This window comes from Euprymna scolopes, chromosome 3, assembly GCF_053919585.1.
Source record: "Euprymna scolopes isolate OS-2025 chromosome 3, ASM5391958v1, whole genome shotgun sequence".
In the NCBI taxonomy this organism is placed as follows: domain Eukaryota; kingdom Metazoa; phylum Mollusca; class Cephalopoda; order Sepiida; family Sepiolidae; genus Euprymna; species Euprymna scolopes.
Window position 1 is genome coordinate 117342734 of NC_136484.1, and position 20894 is coordinate 117363627.

Consider the following 20894-nt stretch of genomic DNA (forward strand, 5'->3'; position numbering starts at 1 on the left):
ATTATTGGCTACATACATGCACTAACTGATTTCTTTTGAACTCCAGCGTCATCAGGCCATTGTCTCCTAGAAGACTGCTGGCCTAATGATGCTGGATTTCAAAATGAAACATGTATGCACATATGTAGCCAAAATTATTTTATAAATAATTCTACAATAATACAGCTCTAGTTGTTATTGAGCACCTTTTATAAACACCAGAGTTTCATTGGATTAATATTTAAGAAACTAAAGCCAGTGATATGACACACACACACTTTTTATTAAGGATGAATATACAACGAGTTGGATAAGCGAATACCAATAATAGTACTCTGTAATATTTACCCCCTTCAAGAATGAATGGTAACTAAACTTTTTGTTGAATGGCAATATTGTTCAGTATTCTCTCTCTCTCTCTCTCTGGCCTCATTTTGTTTCTACTTCTTGTTCTAACAAAGCCGTCTTTATACGAAACAAACGCAACTCCCCCTCCATACACACACTACAAGAAAACTATACAGGCATTGTTTCATAAATAAAAAGAAACAGAAAATACAAACTTCAAATGAATTCCTGCAGACAGAATTTATTTATTTTAAACTAAAAATGTATTTATTTAAAAGAGAAGTAATATTATTAGAAAGGAAAAACCTTTGGCTATTTTGTCCCTTAAAGCCTTTAATTCTTTATGCAAATACACATAACTATATCCATTAGGGGCGGGAAGTCCAAAGCTGACGTTATTTTTATTTTATTTTTTTTTAATGACAAAAAAAAGGGGGGGGGGCATTTTTTTTTTTCTTTCCTTAACTGACTCCGGAGTTAAATCTTCTTTAGCCAACTACTCAGCTGCTATATTCTAGTCATTTTAATGATAAAAGAATTAGAACCTAATAATTTTTTTTCCTTAAATATATAAGTTATGAAAATATACACTACATAGAATTTTCTACATTTCATCTCTGAAGATTCGTCAGGCTATTGCAATGGCCTGACAAATCCTCATGAGGATGAAACGTGGAACATTCTGTGTAGCTTAATTGCAGTACATATTATAACTTTCTACCTACCGTATGTATTAAGCACTGTTGAAATAAATTTTGAAAATTGATACATAAAATATTACATTTCCTTATAAAATGTTACGTATATAAAATAATGATAATATGCCTACGTTGGGGATTCCTGCCTTAGAGCAGGGGTTTGCAAACTACAGCTCACCAAAGTCTTTAATCCGTCCCACAAGGCTCTTCTGGAAAACGTAAAAAATATTCAGGAAAAATTAAAGATAATGAAAATGTGTGAAAATAGTATGGTGCTTTTTTGTTTTGTTTGTTTTTTTTTTGTTTTTTTTTCAGAATGAGATTTGGGAAAGAATAGGGTTTGGAAAAAAGAATGAGGTTTGAGAGAATCAGTTTCTCCAGAAAAAAAAAAAAAAAAGCAAAGGTAATGAGTATAAAACCCGTCCAGGTCATCATTATCATTATTTTGAACGGCATAACTCTAAAACGTAAGCAATATGCACCCCCCCCCCATTGAAAAACTTTGGAGACCTCTACCTTAGAGTAATAGCAACTAAGGGTTGACCCCACACTCCCAGAAACTCCTTAATTGGAAGCTCACCATCAGATAGAATTTCACTAGTTATCCTCCTCGACAATTAGATACCAACCCTCATCTTCTGTTAAACGAACCAAACCTAATAAAATCATGTATAAAACTTCCACCACACAAATCTTTTTTTTCCTTTCTTTCCTCATGATGGTGTCACCTTTTCTTACCTGCAGTTTTTCCATCTGTCTAGGGAAGTCATAAATAATTTGTCTTTAACCGAGAACTCCTTTTCTCTCCAACAAGAGTCAATCATATAATTTTATTTGGCAGCTAAACAACTCTCCAATTAAGCCAACATCTTAATGACGCCAATAAACTCTCCAAGCACACTCAAGAAAGAGAGACATTGTTTTATTTTAGTTTTCATTTGAAGCCGACATATTTATGGGTAAAAAAAAAAAAAACTCAAACAGGACATACGATCATTATGCAAGCATCTCTTAAATAAGAAAAGAAGTAGCTTACGTTCGTTTACAAGTTTATGAGCAGAGCCCTTGGAAATTCCATGGGTAATTGAAGTTAACAGATTCTAGGTTTATCATTTCATTTACTTGCTTCGTGTAGCTCTACAGCGTTACCCGGGAGTCTTTTTACTTTCATTTTTGTTTTACTTTTTTTTTTCTTTTTTTTTTTTGAATTATTATTAATCATGTTTGTATGTATGTATGTATGTATGTATGTATAAGTTTTTATAAATAACTAGCTAGGGGTACCCGGCGTTGCCCGGGTGTTTGTAGTGGTGGGTGGTATTAAATAAAAAAGCTGGGGGAGGGGTAGAATCGAAGCCGAACCCCTGAGGCGAAGTTTGAAAATAAAATCGGCCAGCCAGCCAGAAGTGAAAGATGTTTGAAAGTCGACGACGACGATGATGGCGATGTAAGCATTGTTATAAGCGAAGTAAGAAAAGAAAACAACGTTTTAATTAAGGGGGGGGGAACACAAATTAAAACAGAAAAACGAACGAACGTTACGTGAAAAATGGCTTAAATAATACAGGGTTCAATATTTAAATGTAAAAAATCGAGGAAAAAAAAAAAAAGACATCTCACCACGATTCGAACCCAAAACGTTTAGATAAAGAGCCAACCCTTAACTACCTACGCTAAAGCGGTATATATAAACTTTGTTCGGTTTATCAACTATTTAAAGTAAATCAGGTCACGATGTCATGACGTCATCTAATGCATGCGTTGTTGACCCTCCCCCCTGTCGAATCTCTCTCTCTCTCTGTCTCTCTCTCTCTTCATCTGCCTTACTCTAAAGACTGGAAAATCGAGTCTAACTATTTTGAATGTGGTAATAACTTTGGTAACGTTGCCATAGCGTAGAAGTTCATAGTTTAGCTTTAATTTTTTTTTTTTTTACTGATAACAACATTTTTAAATTGTAAATTAAGACCGTCATTAGAGGTTGCTGACGTCAAGATCACGTGACATGACTCAGCGGGTTTTAAATACAAGTTGACCCAAAATAAACGGTCGCGTGTATACTTTATGTAGAAGACTTGGCGGACGTATTTTTTGGGGCAGTTATAAATCGATTTAAAAATATGTAATGTTTAACATTAAAATGTCACTTTTTTGCCCCCCCCCCTGCAGAAAATCGATCAGTTGACGCACTTCTGATGGTCACTTTGGGCCAATTTTTCGATATTTGTCGTCCGGAAGGTGGGGGTTTCATAGGAGCCAAAGTTTGTGAATTTTTGTTGTGTCTGTCAAAGGTTTTTAGCAGACACACAAACATACATACACACAAACAAACATACACACATTTTCGCTTTTATATATATATAGACTAGCGAGGGGTACCCGGCGTTGCCCGGGTGTTTTTCGGGGTATGTGAAAAAAAGCCAAAGCGTTGAGGATACGCAGTTGGAAAATAGTAAAGGGTTTTAAAAAAAAACAGGTGCGAGTTTTTGATTGACGTGACGGCGATAGGTATTCAGCAGTTATTTTGTGTGGGACAGTTTTGAATAAATGGGTTTGTTTGTTTTTTAAAAACCCGCTCCCTCGTCTCGAAATGAAAGCTACAGTCTGATATGACGAAGTCAACATTGAACAAACTGGCTCTGGGCCTGTGATTAGAGTCGAGGTTCGCTTTTTTTATACCGAAAAGCGAATGTAACGTGTGCCGATGCGGGGAAATGTGGAATAATTAAGGTTTGAAAGTGAATAAAATTAAATAGAGAGGCAAGCTCCGTGGATAATTCGTAGATATTACAATTTATGGATGATATAAAAAGTTTTAAAAAGTTGTGAAGCGAGCAAGCGCTTGTTTGAAAGAAGCCTTTCGTGGACATCGAAGAAAAGCGAACATACATACATACATTTTCGCTTTTGTATTTATAGATGAGGATAATGGTTAAGTGTACCGAATCAGCAAGCAGACCGATAGCAAAAGTGCCGATCATGTGATGAATACAGAAAGGGGAAACTAGCCATATAATTATTGTCTAGCATGCAAGAGAGTGAATATTCATTAGATATTTGCTCATCCTGTTAAAGTCAAGATAGTCTGTTCTTTTTGACTTCTGGTTTTTGCTCCACAGATGGGACGACGATGACAAGCAAGATATGGTCCCTTCTGATTAATGATCATCTTCACAGATAACGTGAAAGCCCCACCCCTTTCCTCATGTTAAAAATGTATTTTCTTGTCTGACAATGTTTAATTATTCAGCCCAATGGACAGCATAAACCGGAAGTCAGAAAGAGCAGACAATCTTGACTATAACTTTCTTTGTTATGCAGTAGTGGATATCTTAACTTTCCTCATTCTTATATATTAAATTATCTTTTTTAAATAAGAATGTTAAAACATTCGTTTTAGTACTTTACACTATAGCAATAAGTAATCAATTAATCTATATAAATGTTGTGGGGGGGAACCACCTTCTGAATGGACTCAACCACCGTCCATATATACCGGAACTCTTTAACGATCCCAGATAGGGTGCTAGTTCCGGAGTTTACCTTGCTAGCGCGGTGGAACGCAAACACTCTTTTCATTCTGTAACGTTTGTTTGTCTTTTATTAATACACGTCTTGACTTACACCGTTGTTCTGTTTTTATTGTGGTTAATTCAGAGCCATAACACTGCCGACACGAAAGGAAACGGAATTTAATAAACCAGTGTTCCCAAAACACTGGCAATATGAGGATTTATGAAAGATTTTTTTTTTCTTGCGGTAACCCCAAAGAAAAAAAACAAAAAACAACTCTTAATTGACTTAAAAAAAAATAAACAAATCAAATAAAATTAACCCAATTCACCGTAATAAAAAAATTTTTTTAAATGTTAAATTAAGAACTAGGTACGAAAAACTAAGTAAAGTCCTTTTTTGCAAAAACAAATTGTGTCCGTCCATTCTACCGGAAAAGTACATTTCAAAAGTTTTAAAGGAATAAGATTGAAATTCTTAATCTTTGTATTGTGTTGAGTGCTATAAAAAAAAAAAAAATTGTCGTTGTTCTCTCTGCATGACTAAAAAATATAAAATCTTTACACTATTGTTTTTTTTAACCATGGGAAAAATATACATAATTTTTTTTTGTTGTTGTTTGTTTTGGACTGACGGACAAGATAAAAATAAAAAGACTTCATCTGCATGTATGTATGTATGTATGTATCTCTCTCTCTCTCTCTCTCTCTCTCTCTCTCTCTCTCTCTCTCTCTCTCTCTATCTCTCTCAACTAACAACTACACAAGATGGAGAAGCCAAGGTCAGCTTTGGCTCAGTTAACGAAACTGCAAATTGAACAAAAAAAATGCAAAAGGTCACTTATTGAAGAAATGGGGTGGAAAAAAAAGAAAAAAAAAAAACGCAACGTCTCTTTCACATCCCTGAACAAGATAAATCAGGAACTTGAACAGATTGGAAAACACCGGTATACTGTCTAAAATTGAATACAGTAAGTGGGCTGTAAAAAAGAAAGGTCCGGAGGAAATCCACATTTGCGCCGACTTCTCGACCAGAATCAACGGGTTGTTAGAAGACTTCCACTATCCATTACGCAGCCCAGAGGAAGTGTTCAAAAAATTAAATAGCAGCAAGTTATTTTCTAAGATCGACCTGAGCGATGCTTATTTACAAATTACTGTAAACGTCAAAAGTCAAGCACTAACCTCCTCTGCATTAATACCCATCGAGGTTTGTACAGATACAAAAGGCTCGCGTTAAGGGTCAAGGTAGCACCTATAATATTCCAGTAGGGCATAGATATCATGTTGACACGGTCATAACATATTTAGATAACATCATTATAGCAAGCAAGAGCAGAGAGGAACACGCAAACCATATAAAACAAGTATTCAGTTGAATACAAAATTATGAGTTTATGGTCAAAGAAAACAAGCGTGAATTCTTCTTACAAAAAATCAAGTACGTAAGACATATCATTGATAAAGATGGCAGACACCAAGATCCGGATAGAGCAACCCCTATTAGAGAGATGCCAGCACCGAAAAACATACAACTACAAAGCTTTTTAGGCTTGGCAAGGGTTTATCACCAACATGCACAAACCGAGCACACCATTTAACCAATTACTAAAGACGGATAAACCTTGGGAATGAACCTCGGATTACCAGACATCATTTCAAGAATAAAAGACTCCTAACATACCAGATGCTGGATGCTGAGTAGAAATCATGTTTGGACGAAAAATCAAATCAGTTTTTGATAAACTGCTGTCCAAACACGCAATACAACACAGAGCCTCTACCATGGCAACAAAATGATTTAACCTCGGCGATAATGTCTATTTTAAGCATTTCAAGAAAGTTTCCTTTTGGGAAAAGGGCACAATCTCACAAAGAATCGGTAATGTCGCATACATCATTCAGGGCCCAAAATTCAAACATAAAAGGCACCTTGATGAAATAAGGTAACATACCCCTGAGGATCAAGCAAAACCACCACAGGAAGGCGTGTTGAGACAGTATATGATGTTTATGACATAGAACCTCCACAAATCATGCCAGAACGAAGAAAAAGAAAAAGCACAGACCCCACAGAGAAAGTGCACAATCAACTTGGGAGGTGGGTGTTGAGGGGGAACCGCCTTCTGAATCGACTCAACCACTGTCCATATATACCGGAACTCTTAATGATTCCAGGTAGGGCTCTAGTTCCGGAGTTTACCTTGCTTGCTGGGTGGAACGCAAACACTCTTTTCATTCTGTAACGTTTGTTTGTCTTTTATTAATACACGTCTTGACTAACACGGGCTGTTTTGTTTTTATTGTGGCTAATTCAGAGCCATAACAATAAATTAAACAGATGTCTGTGTGTGAAAATATTGATAAATTCAAACTACTGGTCACATAACACTGAAATTAACAGGAAATAATAATCATGCACTAAGGATAGTTTATAATGAATAAATATTTCTTTAGATGGATGAATAATACATACAGAAATGTGTCGGCAAGTTGAAATGCAAAATGTTCATTAATGGCTTGAAGTAATTTAATTTTAAAACTATCTATTAAATCTATCTGTTAATAGCTCAAACGGCAGGAAATGTGGCCGGAGTGTTAAATGTTTTGGTTTCAATTCTAGCTGATGGCACCCAAGTCATTTTTATTTTTACAGTTGTAAATAAAAAAGTAAAATCTAATTTATGTTGAGGCTAGAAATGTACACACACACAAAAAAAAAAAAATGGTCACACAATTTTATCAATATAGAAAAAAATTTATTTTTTTTTTTTACTACAATACATGGAGGTCAATAAATGTATATTTTTCTTAAAGCATTGAAATATTTTTATATCACAATAAAATTTATTTACATAAAAAAAGCAACTCTTTACATCAGTTTCTTGATGGATATTGTCTTTATAAATGTAATTTTAGATAAAATAAAAATGTACTGCCTTGTAATGGGATTGAACTCGCAGCCTTCAGATTATGAAACATTTGTGTTCCATATATCCATCTCACTCACTTCTACGATTTCTTGCCTCCTTTGCTATTCATTACCACTTATCATTATCGAAAACAATGTAATAAGATAGAAAAACGCATAAGCTAACACATCATCATTATGGTAATTTATTATTAGGTTGGTGCAAAAATGTTTTTTTGACGTTCAACTTAATATATATACGACATAATTTTTGCACCAACCTAATAGTTTTGATTAAACATAAAATAATAGTTTGCTCTTTTTGACTTCTGGTTTCATCTCTATGCATCCCTCTAACAATGTGCAGCAACCCTCCCTTCATACGCCTCCCTCTTTTCATTTGGATGTACAGAATTGCAGCTGTTGCTAAACACGCAGCTTGTTTTTTGTTTTTTATGAATATGAAGATAAATTTTTGTTTTAGTGCATTTTTAACTTCTCAAGGAAGAAAAAAAGAGTTTTCAGGAAAATTCAGGCCAAGAGATTTCATGGTTAGATAACTTCAGGCAAAATTTTTTGAAAAAAAAAAAAAATTGAGCAAATTAAAACACCTTGAGAATAACTAGTTAAACAAATAACGGGTGAAAATAATAATAGAATAACTGGTTAAAAGAATAACGGAATAATAGGTTGTTGTTCTCTCTGCATGACTAAAAAGGTCAGGGGTCTCTAAACTAAAGCCTGTGGGTCAGATCCGACCCACCAAAGTTTTTAATCTGGCCCATGGAGCTCTTATTGAAAACGTAAAAATATTCAGGAAAATTTTTCAAATAGAAATATATAAAAATAGTGAGGTGGCTTTTCTTTTTGCTCAAAAAATGATTAAAAAAAATGAGGTTTTAGAGAACCAGTTTCAATAAAAAGCAAAATTAATGAGCAAAACAGTATGAAACACGTTTAGGTCATTTTTTTTTTCTTTTCTTTTTCCTGAATAACTCCAAAAAGTCAGCAATATGGCTCCCCATTCAAAAACTTGAGACCCTTGGTATAAATGAATAGCAGAATAACAGGCTAAACAAATAATGGAATAACAGATAGGAGAAATGGAATAATAGATTAAAGGAATAACAGATTGAAGAAATGGATAAATAGGTTAAAAGAAATAACGGATTGAAGAAATGGAATAACGGGTTACAGAATAGCAGATAGCGACAAAACACGTCCTTTCTCATTAACATTGAGGATCAACAAAAAAAAAAAAAAAAAAAAAAAGAAAACTTTGAATTTTTCTAGAATGTTTGATCTATTTAAAGTGCTGAGACATTATCAATTGAACTGTGTCTTTGTTGTTTTCTATCTCAAAAGTTTTGCATTTTTTGTTAAAATAAAGATGTCTTCTTTGATGTCCGAGCATCCTTGACATGAAAAAGGATGCAACAAAGAACACTGTGTTTTTAAAACAAAAGCAAAAAGTTATCATTGCTTGATCATGAACTCCTAGCTTTTATCTTAGTCTTTTTATTTATGGCAAATTCATGTGAAGACGATACCAGACTGATTATCGACAACCTTATAGCATTACAAACTGTTGTAATACGTGCAAAACTTAAGCAGAATGAATGATAAGAACTTTTTTCCCTGTCGTATCTTTTTCACAAACTTTCAAGGTGATTTACAAGCTTTTGTACCGAGTTTAGCTATTAGTACATATGTGAATATATACGTTAGTGTGTGTGTGTGTGTGTATATGTATAAAATGTAAAGATATTCCACGTATGCTTCTATAATAGTAATTTCAATGTGTGTGTGTGTGTGTGTGTGTGTACATACACACATAAGGATAAAACAGTTATTCATATGTAAGAACTTTTTTTTTTCATTTTCTTTCTTTGAAGATTATAATGCAGGGTATGAGGCAGCCAAACCAGCTGCCAACATTCCCCTGCTTTTTATTGAAACCAACCGAGAGCTCTTTTAGTATCCTCGCTGTTCCCTTAAGTGCAATTGTCTGAATCTCTCTTGCACTTGGTTCACCAGGAATATTAATTAGGTAGGACTTCAGGTTCTTCTTCATAAGCCCTGCAGCACCTATAATAACTGGTATGATTGATATCTCCCTAGGATTCCAGTTTCTTTTCATATAATACATGAGACCTTGATATTTGGTCTGTTTCTCACTTTCAGCTCTGTTCAGACCTCCATCATTAGGGACACTCACTTCAACCAAGGTTGCCACTATTATGTGTGCAACTATGCGTGTATATATAATGATCTAAGTATTAACAATAATTTTTAATACCTACAGAGACATGGTTTCAGGCTTATGTAATTACCAGTTTAAGAAGTGGTCATCACTGCCAGTCGGGAGGTAAAAACCAATTACAAAGTCTTACACCCACATTTTTATATATATATATATATATATATATATATATATATATATATATATATATATACACACACACACTAGCTGGATGCCCAGCATTGCTCGATCATACAATATGCTTAAACATGATATTTTTATTTATGCAGATTGCATATGCATTATTATAGAATCAATCCTCTATTGAATATTATATATTATGAGAAATAATTTGCCCAGTGAACTATTTCGCAAAATAATAATAATGAAGTTCAAATTCCGTCTGTATGTTTTACAATATCACGTCAGCTTATATTTCGGCTTGACGGTGAATGCCCTGGAAACTCACATCTGATTAATGTTTAATTTTAAAATATGCAAAAAATAAATGATTTGCAGCGATTTTAGATGGTACCTCTTTTATCATAAGTTGAATTCATTAATAAGAAAAAAATTAAAATAAAATGGTAAGATACACCTGGGCTTGAACACAGGATTATTCGATCTCTAGTCAGATGCTTTACCACTAAGCTATGTTTCCAGATGTCAACAAATGTTTTTTTCTAAGAAATTATTTGAAATTTTATTATCTCCCTTGCTGGTGCAACCGAAAATATTTCCCTGTAAAAATTATTTTTGATCTATAAGAAATAAAGACTATTTCTAGGGTCGTATTTTTCCATTTTCAATACTTATCAGACAAATTTCTGTAAAAAAACATAACTAAGAACACTGCCAGATATATAAATTACCTTTGTGTGAAATTTGCAAAAGATAGGCTCAGCCGCTTCGAAACCTATAAGAAAAGAACTCACACAAAGTGACATTATATATATATATATATATATATATATATATATATATATATATATATATATATATATATATATATATATATATATATATATATATATATATATAAAGGCAAGGGCTTTTGAGCTGAGATTTAAAAACCAGCTATTTTGTCAGCCATTACCCTATAGTAAGAGAATGCTTATCTTTATAATGAAATAGTAGATGTGTGTGAAAATATTTAACCGATAAACTCTTAATCTACTGGTCACATAACACTGAAATTAACAGGAAATAGTAATTATACACCAAGAATCGTTTATAACTAGTAAAATCTTTGTTAGGGCGAATGAATACACAAATATGTTATCAAGTTGAAATACGAAATATCAATTTCAACCTGCAGACATATTTCTATTTTTGCACATGCGGAAATTCATTCAGTTTCAAATTATTTAATTTTGAATCTTTCTTAGCTGTTAATAGCTCAAACGTTAGGAATGCAGCTTGAGCACTAAATGTTTTGGTTTCAATTCTAGCTGATAGCACCTAAGTAATTCTTTTTATTTTAATTTTTGAAATCAGTATAACATGTTAGATAAAATATGATATTCAATAGAGAATTGGTTGTGTAATAATAAATACGAAATCTGCACGAATTAAAATATATTTAAACGTATTTTACAATTGGGTAACCCCCACCCCGCTAGAATATTTATATTATCAGCTACCTAAAGTTTTTTTTTATTCTATGAAATGCGCATTTAGTTGCATATATACCTTTACATACATATGCAAATATACAGTCATATAGGCATGTAGATATTAGCATATACATGTGTGATGCATAAACGCTCTTATAAATGATGCGCAATGCACAATTGTTCACACATACACACGCAAATACATATATACAAGTATCTACATAAACATGTACTGATTAATTATCACAAATGTGTTTACTTCAAGCTTCATTTGTGTTGGAAACCTAAGAATATGCCTGACATTTTTGATAATGTTCAAGCAAAGTACATAGGTAAATAAATATATAACAAAACATCAAAGTTTCTTACAAAACATAACCGCCCCCTCCCACCTCCGAGCCGTTGGGTGCAGAGGTTGGCATTTTCGAAATGCAGGCCGATAGTACACCTAAACAGATTTACAACTGAGATATCCCGCCAAAATATGTACTTGTAGCCAAGAACAAAAAAAAAAAAAAAAAAAAAAAGAATAAGAAAAAAGCGAAACGTTTTAATTCATTTGGCCATAAATCAGAAGATGCCATTAACCGTTTATTATGTAACTGACAGTGATATATTAAATAGAAGATTATATATATATATATATATACACACACACACACACACACACACACACACACACACACACACACACACACACACACACACACTCGTAGGCCGCCCGGCATTGCCTGGTCATAAAATATGCTTAGATATGATATTTTGATTAATGCAGATTTTGTATTTATTATATTGGACCAAAGATATAGTAATGATTAACAAAAAAAAAGACTCATGCACCACCACCAAGAACCGAAACTAAAACGTTTAGCTTACGATTTATTTTTTCTTTTGACGTTAATGCCTGAGCTATGAAGACTTGTTTGCTGGCTAAAAATTAAAACATGAAAGCTATTACGTAATGCATGCATATTTGTAATACCGTCATTCCACCTTTGCCTGGCAAATTTCATTTTCCCCGGCTAAAACCAAAATATAAAGCTTTGCATGGGTTCGAATACCCTATATATTAAGTTTCATATCCATAGACCAAAAACTGACAGGTTTTGGTAGGCAAATTGTTTTTAAACATATCTAGGCATACGTAAATATATATAGAAAGAGGTTTGTGTTTACTATAACCTTTTTATGCAAATATTACGCAAGTATAAATCATTGTAGAATATCTGCATGAATTACACGTGATAGTTAACTAAAGATGATCATTCTATAAGAAAACTGAAAAAACTAATAGGGAATTAATTTTTGAAAATATATATGGCAATTAAGCTACAGTGAAATTTTCCACATTTCATTCGCATTAGGATTTGTTAGACTACTGCATAGAATCAATGATATATTTACCAAAATGGTGAAAGAACTGTGCTCTATCCCAACCATCATCAATGGACTTGAGATAATCTCGTCAGCATCAGACAAAACAAAATCTTTGGGAAGAACTTTGCAGTTAATTCTACCCTATGCGACTAAGGTCGAAGCGCTAAAAGTTTTGGTTTTGATTCTACCTGATGGCACGAAAGTTATTTTTTTTTACTTTTGAAATCACTTACAATATTATAATCTATAGAGAATTTGCTCTATACTAAATACAAAGTCTGCATAAATAAAAATACCAGATTTAAGGATATTTTACAATCAGGCAATGCTGGATGACCTGCTAGTTGTGTATACGATTACACAAATTTTTGTGCCTGTAACCTTATTTTTAATAAGATAGATAACAAAAATATTAAAATACCAAGTAAATCATGGTAGTAACAAAATAAATGAAATATTCTTATATTAATTTTTGAATAAATTTTTTTGGGGGAAGGGATAACGATCATTCTAGATTTCGACATAATTAAGGGATAACTAGAGTCGGATACGATTATTTGAATTAACACTATATACACAAAATAACATTTTCATACTTTCTCTGGAGAGCTTCAACACATGATGGAGTACAAAACCTCCACTCAAACTGTGGTTGTTCCATCTTGTTGGCTGAGTGTAGCATGTTTATCAACATGAAGTACTTATTAAAGGCACTTTCAAAACTGGGTTTTTTTGGTTTCTTTTGTAGGGGGATTTCACCATACTCCCACATACAGATCCTATTATTTTCAAATGCCCCCCCCCATCTGGTACTGGACAGGTTCAACGACAATTTTCATAATGCAAGAGATCCAGTGTGTCAACATTATTAATAATGCTTGTTTATTTATAAATTTTTCATATAAACTAACTATAATGATACAGGCCTACTCAAGTTAGGAGCATGTGCACAAGTTTTATGAGCTCTGCATGCCATGTTTATTTAATTACATAAACAGGAGTCAGAGTCGTAAGTGCCAAAAAATTAAAAAAAAAAAAATGCCAGAGCCACAAGTTTTGTTTTCCATCTCTACATCTTTAAAATATTTACTGTTTACATTTTGCGGTTGCGAACTTGCGTGCTCACAGATGTATATTTTTGAAAAAATAATATTTCAAAAAAAAAAAAAAAAAAAAAAAAAAAAAAAAAAAAAAAAAGAAAAGAAAAAGGAAAGCCATTCTAAAAATACAAGGAGTTTCGGTTCAATTAAACTAGCTATATTACATAGCTCATGTAAAGAAAGGGGTTTTTGTATTTTGTTTTTTTTCCAAGGAAAAATAAGGACATCTACTTAAGAAATATAATCCAACTATCTTGCACTTCAATCCTGAAGTAAAAATTCTCCCAAATAACCTGGATATGACGAAGATCAGAAAGAACTGAAAAAACATCCAAGAGATCTTGACCTTATTTTGAAGTAGCAGTTTAAGCTTGTCAATTGGGAGTAGCATCTTTATTGTAATTATTAGTGTTACTCCTGTTTTTTTTTTACATTTTAGTTTAAAAATATTTTTGTCCGTATGCAAATTCCTTGCTCAAATATTATAAAAACAGTAGGAATTTTAGAAAACTTATAAAGTAGGTTCATGTCTTTAAAGAAATATACTTCTAAGTGAATTTGGGTTTGTCCAATATTCCCCCGGCTTCATTAAAAATGTTTTTCTAAAATCTCACAAATTTGAATTATTTGGGGTTATTTCCCTTGTTCCTTACAACTTTTCAAGATGGTGTCACAAGTTATAGTTATTTAGAAAAATCACAAAATATCATGCAACCAGTCCATTTTGTAACTACGTATTTTCAATATATATCGTGCCCCTCCCCCCAAAAAAACACAATCCAATACAAGATATCTCAAGAAAAGCCAAGAAGTGATTAATTGAAGGAAATAAGTGTTAGTTTTATTACACTATTTCTTTTTTTTTTTCCTTAAAAAATTACTACTTGGTTCGGAGGCAACCATATGAATAGTTAAAAAATTTTTTTTTTTTTTTTTTTTTTTAATTTTTACTTTACGATTCTAGTATTTGTTTTTGCAGCATATCAACCCTTTATGGATTATTCACAGAATAAAGTAAAAAAAAAAAAAAAAAAAAAAAAAGTCATTAGAATAAAAAATAAAAAAATAAAGAATAATAAGAAAAAGAAATAAGAACAATAAAAAAGTCCAGTTTTAACGGGTCTTGGGCAAGGTCACAGAAAATGACTAGCCACTCCCAATTCCAATGCTGGAAACCAAGTGCTTGTGGCCCCCACCCCCGATAGTACTGCCAGATCGTCCTTAATTGTTGTAATGCAGGTCTCCAACTGTCCACTAACACATTCATGCCATCCATGCAGAGAGTGAGAAAAGAGGATTTTGTGAATGAGCTCTCCCTCTGCTCTACACTCACGAGCATATATATATATATATGTGTGTGTGTGTGTGTGTGCAGGCATGCGCATACACACTCACGAGCAAAAAAATCAGGCCAAGAGTTAAAGAAATTAATTTTTACTGAAAATTTCTATTTTGCAGATCATTATTATTATAGCATATAATAATAAATGGAAAAATTAATCCTAAAAATGGTAAGACCCCATCTTGGTGAGGATATAAAAAACCGAATTGCAGGTTTAAGGCAATCCAAAATGACTTACAAGCAGATTTTTGATATTTTAAGAATAGAAAATTGAATACATCTCTTTCTGTAGTGAAGCGAATTGGTCAAAGGTTCGAAGTCAAATGCTTGGTTAAAGAGAAACCTAGATCTGGCCGCCCTAGAGCATCCACTTTGAAGGACGACCACAAGCTTACATTAACTGTTTTGAAGGATTGAAAGAAAACTTATGTTGACCATAGCAAAGAATTCAAAACAGTGGCTGGAAATTCTCTTTCTAGATATACAATATCTAGACGAATGAAAGAGATGGGATTTTCTTCTAAAAGGTGTGCAAAGAAGCCATTTTTATCTAAGAAGAACATCAATGATAGAAAGAGATTTTTCTCCTATTATGGCAAGAAAGATACAGTCTGGTTCAAGAATGTTTTCTTGTTAGATGAATCAAAATTTTGTCTTGCTATTGATGCTCCCGAACGGTGAATTCGGAGAACTGGAGAAAGATTTTCACCAAATTACATAAAAACGACAGTTAAACACAGGAATGGAGGGATAATAGTATGGGGAACTTTTACTGCAGCAGGAGTTAGAGAACTTATTAGACGTGAGAAGTCAATCAATGCAAAGGAATATATTCGAATATTAGAAACAGGACTGTTGCCCACTCCAATGCTTACAATATCTTCAATATCAAAACATGATAATGATGGTCTCTTTATATGACAAATATACTTCTTTTTTTTTTTTTTGAGTAAAAAAAAAAAAAAATAAATATTTCAATAGATGTAATCCTAGTAAAATGTAAAAAATGTTAAAAATTTGTAAGATTTCCTTGTGCAACATCATTTAACAAAAAAGAATAAAATTACATTTATTTCGATATCGTTGAACAGTTCTCCCATATTATTTACATTATAAAAATGTCATTTTACTGCAAAGTCACTACGCACATGTCATGGTAGGTATCGATAAACACTGGTCACGACCTGACACATCACTAATCTATTATAATAAAGTCACATTCTTGTCTGTTTGTTCACAATTTGGTTAAAATGTACAAAATGTATGCTGTTTCACAAATAAATTATAATACTAAAAACGGACTCTTATTTTTGCATGATTTCTATATATATACTATTTATTCAAAAAGAATTCAGTCAAGCCATCTCATTTGCATATTACATTAAAGAAAACCTGTTTTAATAATTAGCTCTAACATTAATAATGTTAAAAAAAGATCCTGTTTGTTACATTAAAATTTAAATCAACACCATGGTTTTCATTCAATAAGTTGGTGATATGTATCGTGATATTTTTTTTTGATATTGTTAACAAAATAAATCACTACGATGCAGTGTTACAGCTTGATTCAAAGGTGGTTACTGTTGGATTTTACAACATGTTAACAATCAATGGATCACTTTATGTTGAAATCATACAGGTTTTTTTTTTTATAATTGACTTCCCAATTAGTTACCCATTCAGTACTGGCCAGGTTCAACATTGGTTAACTTAAATTATCTAATGAGAACCAATGTGTCAACATGACTATTGCCAAATCATAATTAAAATGTGTTGCAATATTTTTGGTATATACACAGGGAATGATCAGAGATTTGGACGATTATATTCATAGCCAGGGATAAGAACAAACCAATTAGGTACGAGAATCCATGTTTAAAATATACTGAATCTTAAAACTTTCCAGTCATAACTTTTCGTCTTGACACAAGATTGGTTGTTTTTGTTTTATGGCATATCAACCCTTTTCAGGTTATTTAATGCTGAATCCAAAGATTTTGAAGACAAATTTTTTAATAGAATATATTTGTTGTTTTCAAGTCGGTTTCTATTTAACTCATAGTTGGGACCCTAACAGGTACTACCACTCCGGGTCAGAGTGGATCTGGGAGCAATGGCAATTAAAGGGTGGCACCACACTCCCCAAAGCCCGCAAGCTGGGGCCTCACCACTGGATATAGTTTAAGGTCATATCCAGGACCCTTGACACAGGAGTACCACTGCTGCTCATAACTGGATTAATACGACCATTTTTTTACAAGGAATTTGTTACAATTCAAAGCTTTTCTGACTCGAATGATGCTACTAAATTTTTCTGGCGACAACTACATTGAATATTTGCAATTGGATAATTTTCTTTTATCTAAGATAGTTATTTCTTTTGAAATATATTTTTGGATTATTTTTATACTATGAAAATAATTCTCCACTCAAAATGTTTTACTCTATTTCAAGCATCATGACTGTTTTGCATGAATAAAGATAAACTTCTGAGTAATTAATTTTTTTCATGATTTTTTTAATTAATTTTTTCCATATCTTTTTTAAATATTTTTTTTTAAATTAATTTTTTTCATATGTTTTTTTTTAAATATTTTTTTTTAAATTAATTTTTTTCATATGTTTTTTTTTAAATATTTTTTTTAAATTAATTTTTTTCATATGTTTTTTTTTAAATAATTTTTAAAATCAATTTTTTTCATATTCTTTTTAATATTTTTTTTTCGAATCGATGTTTTTCATATTTTATTTTTAATTAATATTTTTTTTCATGTTTTTTTATGGAGAATAAATGCACGTGAAAATGTAAGTAGGTAGCAGGGTTGGGGAATTGGAGATGTTTTATTGTTTCTCTTGTTTTATTGTTGGTAGTGTTAATTCTCAGGACAACACTGGACAAATACAGCTAATTCTAAAACAGCTTCCATGAACAAAGCTTCTTTCTTAGAACTGCACGCCTGTGGAATTGTCTTCCATTTTCCTGCTGACTACAATATGGTTGTCTTCAAGTCTAACGTAAACAAGTTCTTGATGAGCCGTTCCGTATAAGTTAACAAATTTACCGAATTGATTACTATATTGTCCAATTTCTACTGTACACTCTTTAACCCTTATTCTCGGGTGGCCTCTTGGCCTTGATAATGTGGTGATGTCTGTGTAAAAAAAAACTCTTTCAGGATTTTACCCCATGTTCTCTCTTGTTCCTTAAATAAAAATCATGTCCCAAGACAAACGAACCACATTTTTGACAGAGCTCAACTTTATTTATCTTTAAGCAGCTAATAATTATAAATATTAACGATTATTTTTATACTTACAGATGCTAGTGTTTCATGCTTTTGCAATCATCAATGTAGGAAGTGATAATTACTGATGATCGGGAGATTCAAACCCAATTACAAATTTTTTAATAGATTTATTCTTCAACATTGACATATATATATATGGTCCATACATATCAGATATAAAAGTAAGATAAATATCAACAAGGACAATAGTCCAAAGACATAGAAATATTGTCAAATATTATGAACTTACCAGCAAAATCATCCGCATTAACAGCCAGGGTAAATCCATTGATATTGTCATAAAGTTTCTGAAGAATTTCATCAAGTTCATTTCGATCAGCCTCCAGAGATTCCTCAGTCGGTACGTTATCATAGATACTGGCCCTCTTGGATGATGTATTTTCGGCACGTAGGTTTGAACATTGCCGTGATTCAGCATTCCTTTGCTTTGCATCACGGCCGAGACTAAAACTCCCAGTTCTGTAATTGATTCCATGTCCTTCCCCTGTCTCAATATAACCATTGTTTATCACTTTCGGGAACTGACCAGGCTTGTAGTCTGCTGGTAAAAGGTATACTTCAGTCAGGTTGCTCGTGCTGTTGTTTTTGACCTTATTGGTTGGAATCGCGTGATAGCCCGAAACGTTATCTGTGCTCGATGGCAGTAAATACGACTCTGAATTGTCGTCATTCACACTACTCGATGAATCATCTAACACAGCAGGAGAGTTGACCGTTGTTGCATTCTCAACAGATCTTGAGCGTGAAACAGCAGAGTGGGAATTGGTTGAACCGTTGTTCAAATCCACGCAATTCAAGTGCCGGATTTTTTTCCGCATGTTATCGCTATCTGTGACTACAGGTTCGCTAATCATTAAACAGTCCATCGGCTTTTTATTCCGCAAGCTACCACCACTCCTTAGCGTTTCTATTCGCCGAAGCAAGTTCCGAGCTGGCCGGAAACTGGTGGCCCGAGATAGTTTGGGGCTGAGGAAGGAGTTGCCCACAGTCGGCATGCTTGGAGTATGTCTCTCTGCCCCGCTTGTTTTATGGTTGGTCTCTGGTGGCCCTAAAGATGATGAACCATTTGTGGAGAACGTTGGACTGTCCTCCAACTGGCTGTAATTGTCCTGGTCAGTCAACAGACTGTCATGGCTTGAACTGCCTTTTACAGTGAGGGGGTGACCACCACTGCAAGGTTGGTCCACTTGGAGACCCATGCGCGACCATCGACGACTACTTCGTTGATATTTCCACTTATCACTTAAAGCACACTGTTCATCCTCATCAGAATCTTCGCCCTAAAATTAAAACAGAAAAAAAATATATAACAAAGTTATTTATCTTGCATTTTACCAATATATGAAAATTAAAAAAAAGCAAAAAACTGAGAAATGACAAAAGATGTGATTAAAAACATTTATATATATATATAGTTCTACATACAACATGTGACCACATGTGCTTTCACTTTGCCCTCATCAGCCGCTAACCAGAGGTGATGACACAGTTTCGGTGGCTAAAGCGGGACTGCCACCCCTGGCGCCACCAGCAGCTATTGCTGCTGGGCAAAGCAATAAATAGGATAAAAAAAAAAAAAACTGGCATATTCAAGCAGAGGAAAAATGCTGTTTTTAACTTTTTTCATTTTTAACTTTTAATTTTAATTTAAATTTTATTTATTTATTTTTCTCTTTAATTTTCCCTTTTTTCCCTCCTTTTCCCTCTTTTTCTTTCCTTTTTTCTCCCCCCACTTTTTTTCTTTTTTCCTGTCTCTTTTTCTTTTTTTCCAGAGCAGCCCGAGAACGGAAGAAGTGGAAAATATTATGCTCTCTTTGTAAATGTCTTCGAATTGCGCCAGATCCAGCATGACGCCTGTCTAACAATTGTTTGCAGGCGACATTTTTGTTTTTTAAAATCCCTTCCAGTGACGCCTATTTTCGAAAGAAGCGAAATGGTGGAGTGTCCTAAAAATTCTCGACATCCAACCTCGATAGGCATCACATTGCACATCCATCCCTTTTCTATACACTCGGCACGCACGCATTCGTACCGATCTTTCTTTCGTTCATGAGCCTCGGAGAAATTTTCTTCCCAAGGGACAGTTAGCTCGATTAAAAATATACTCTTTTTAGAGTCAGACCAGAGCAACATATCAGGCCGCTTTTCTGTTTGGATGATGTGCACTGGAAATTTCAAAGATGTCTTCAGATCTGCTGAAACTTTCCAATCCGTTGCCCCATTCAATAACTTCATATCGGGATTCAATTTATTTTTCCTCTTTGATGGACATTTGCCTTCCTGGCAAAATTGAACCCTGGGTTCACTAGTTGTTACAGGGTGTTTGTTAGTTAATATACACTTGGATGATATTATCTCAACCAGCACTTCTAGAACCTGGTTGTGTCGCCATGTAAACATTGGGAGGGATTTTGAGCATGCAGACAAGACGTGATATATATATGTCATTAGCAGAACTCTG

At 33.3% G+C, this 20894-nt stretch overlaps 1 protein-coding gene across 7 annotated transcripts in view; it reads right to left on the reverse strand.

Annotated features, from left to right (window-relative positions):
* LOC145258202 (rho GTPase-activating protein 7-like) overlaps nt 1-20894 on the reverse strand; it is a 671840-nt gene that overhangs the window by 81852 nt on the left and 569094 nt on the right. For all 7 annotated transcript variants that reach the window (XM_080116103.1, XM_080116114.1, XM_080116150.1 and 4 more), the window contains one exon: nt 18663-19713. In XM_080116103.1, coding sequence (XP_079972229.1) covers nt 18663-19713 — 1051 coding nt within the window. The remainder of the gene's footprint in view (nt 1-18662; nt 19714-20894) is intronic.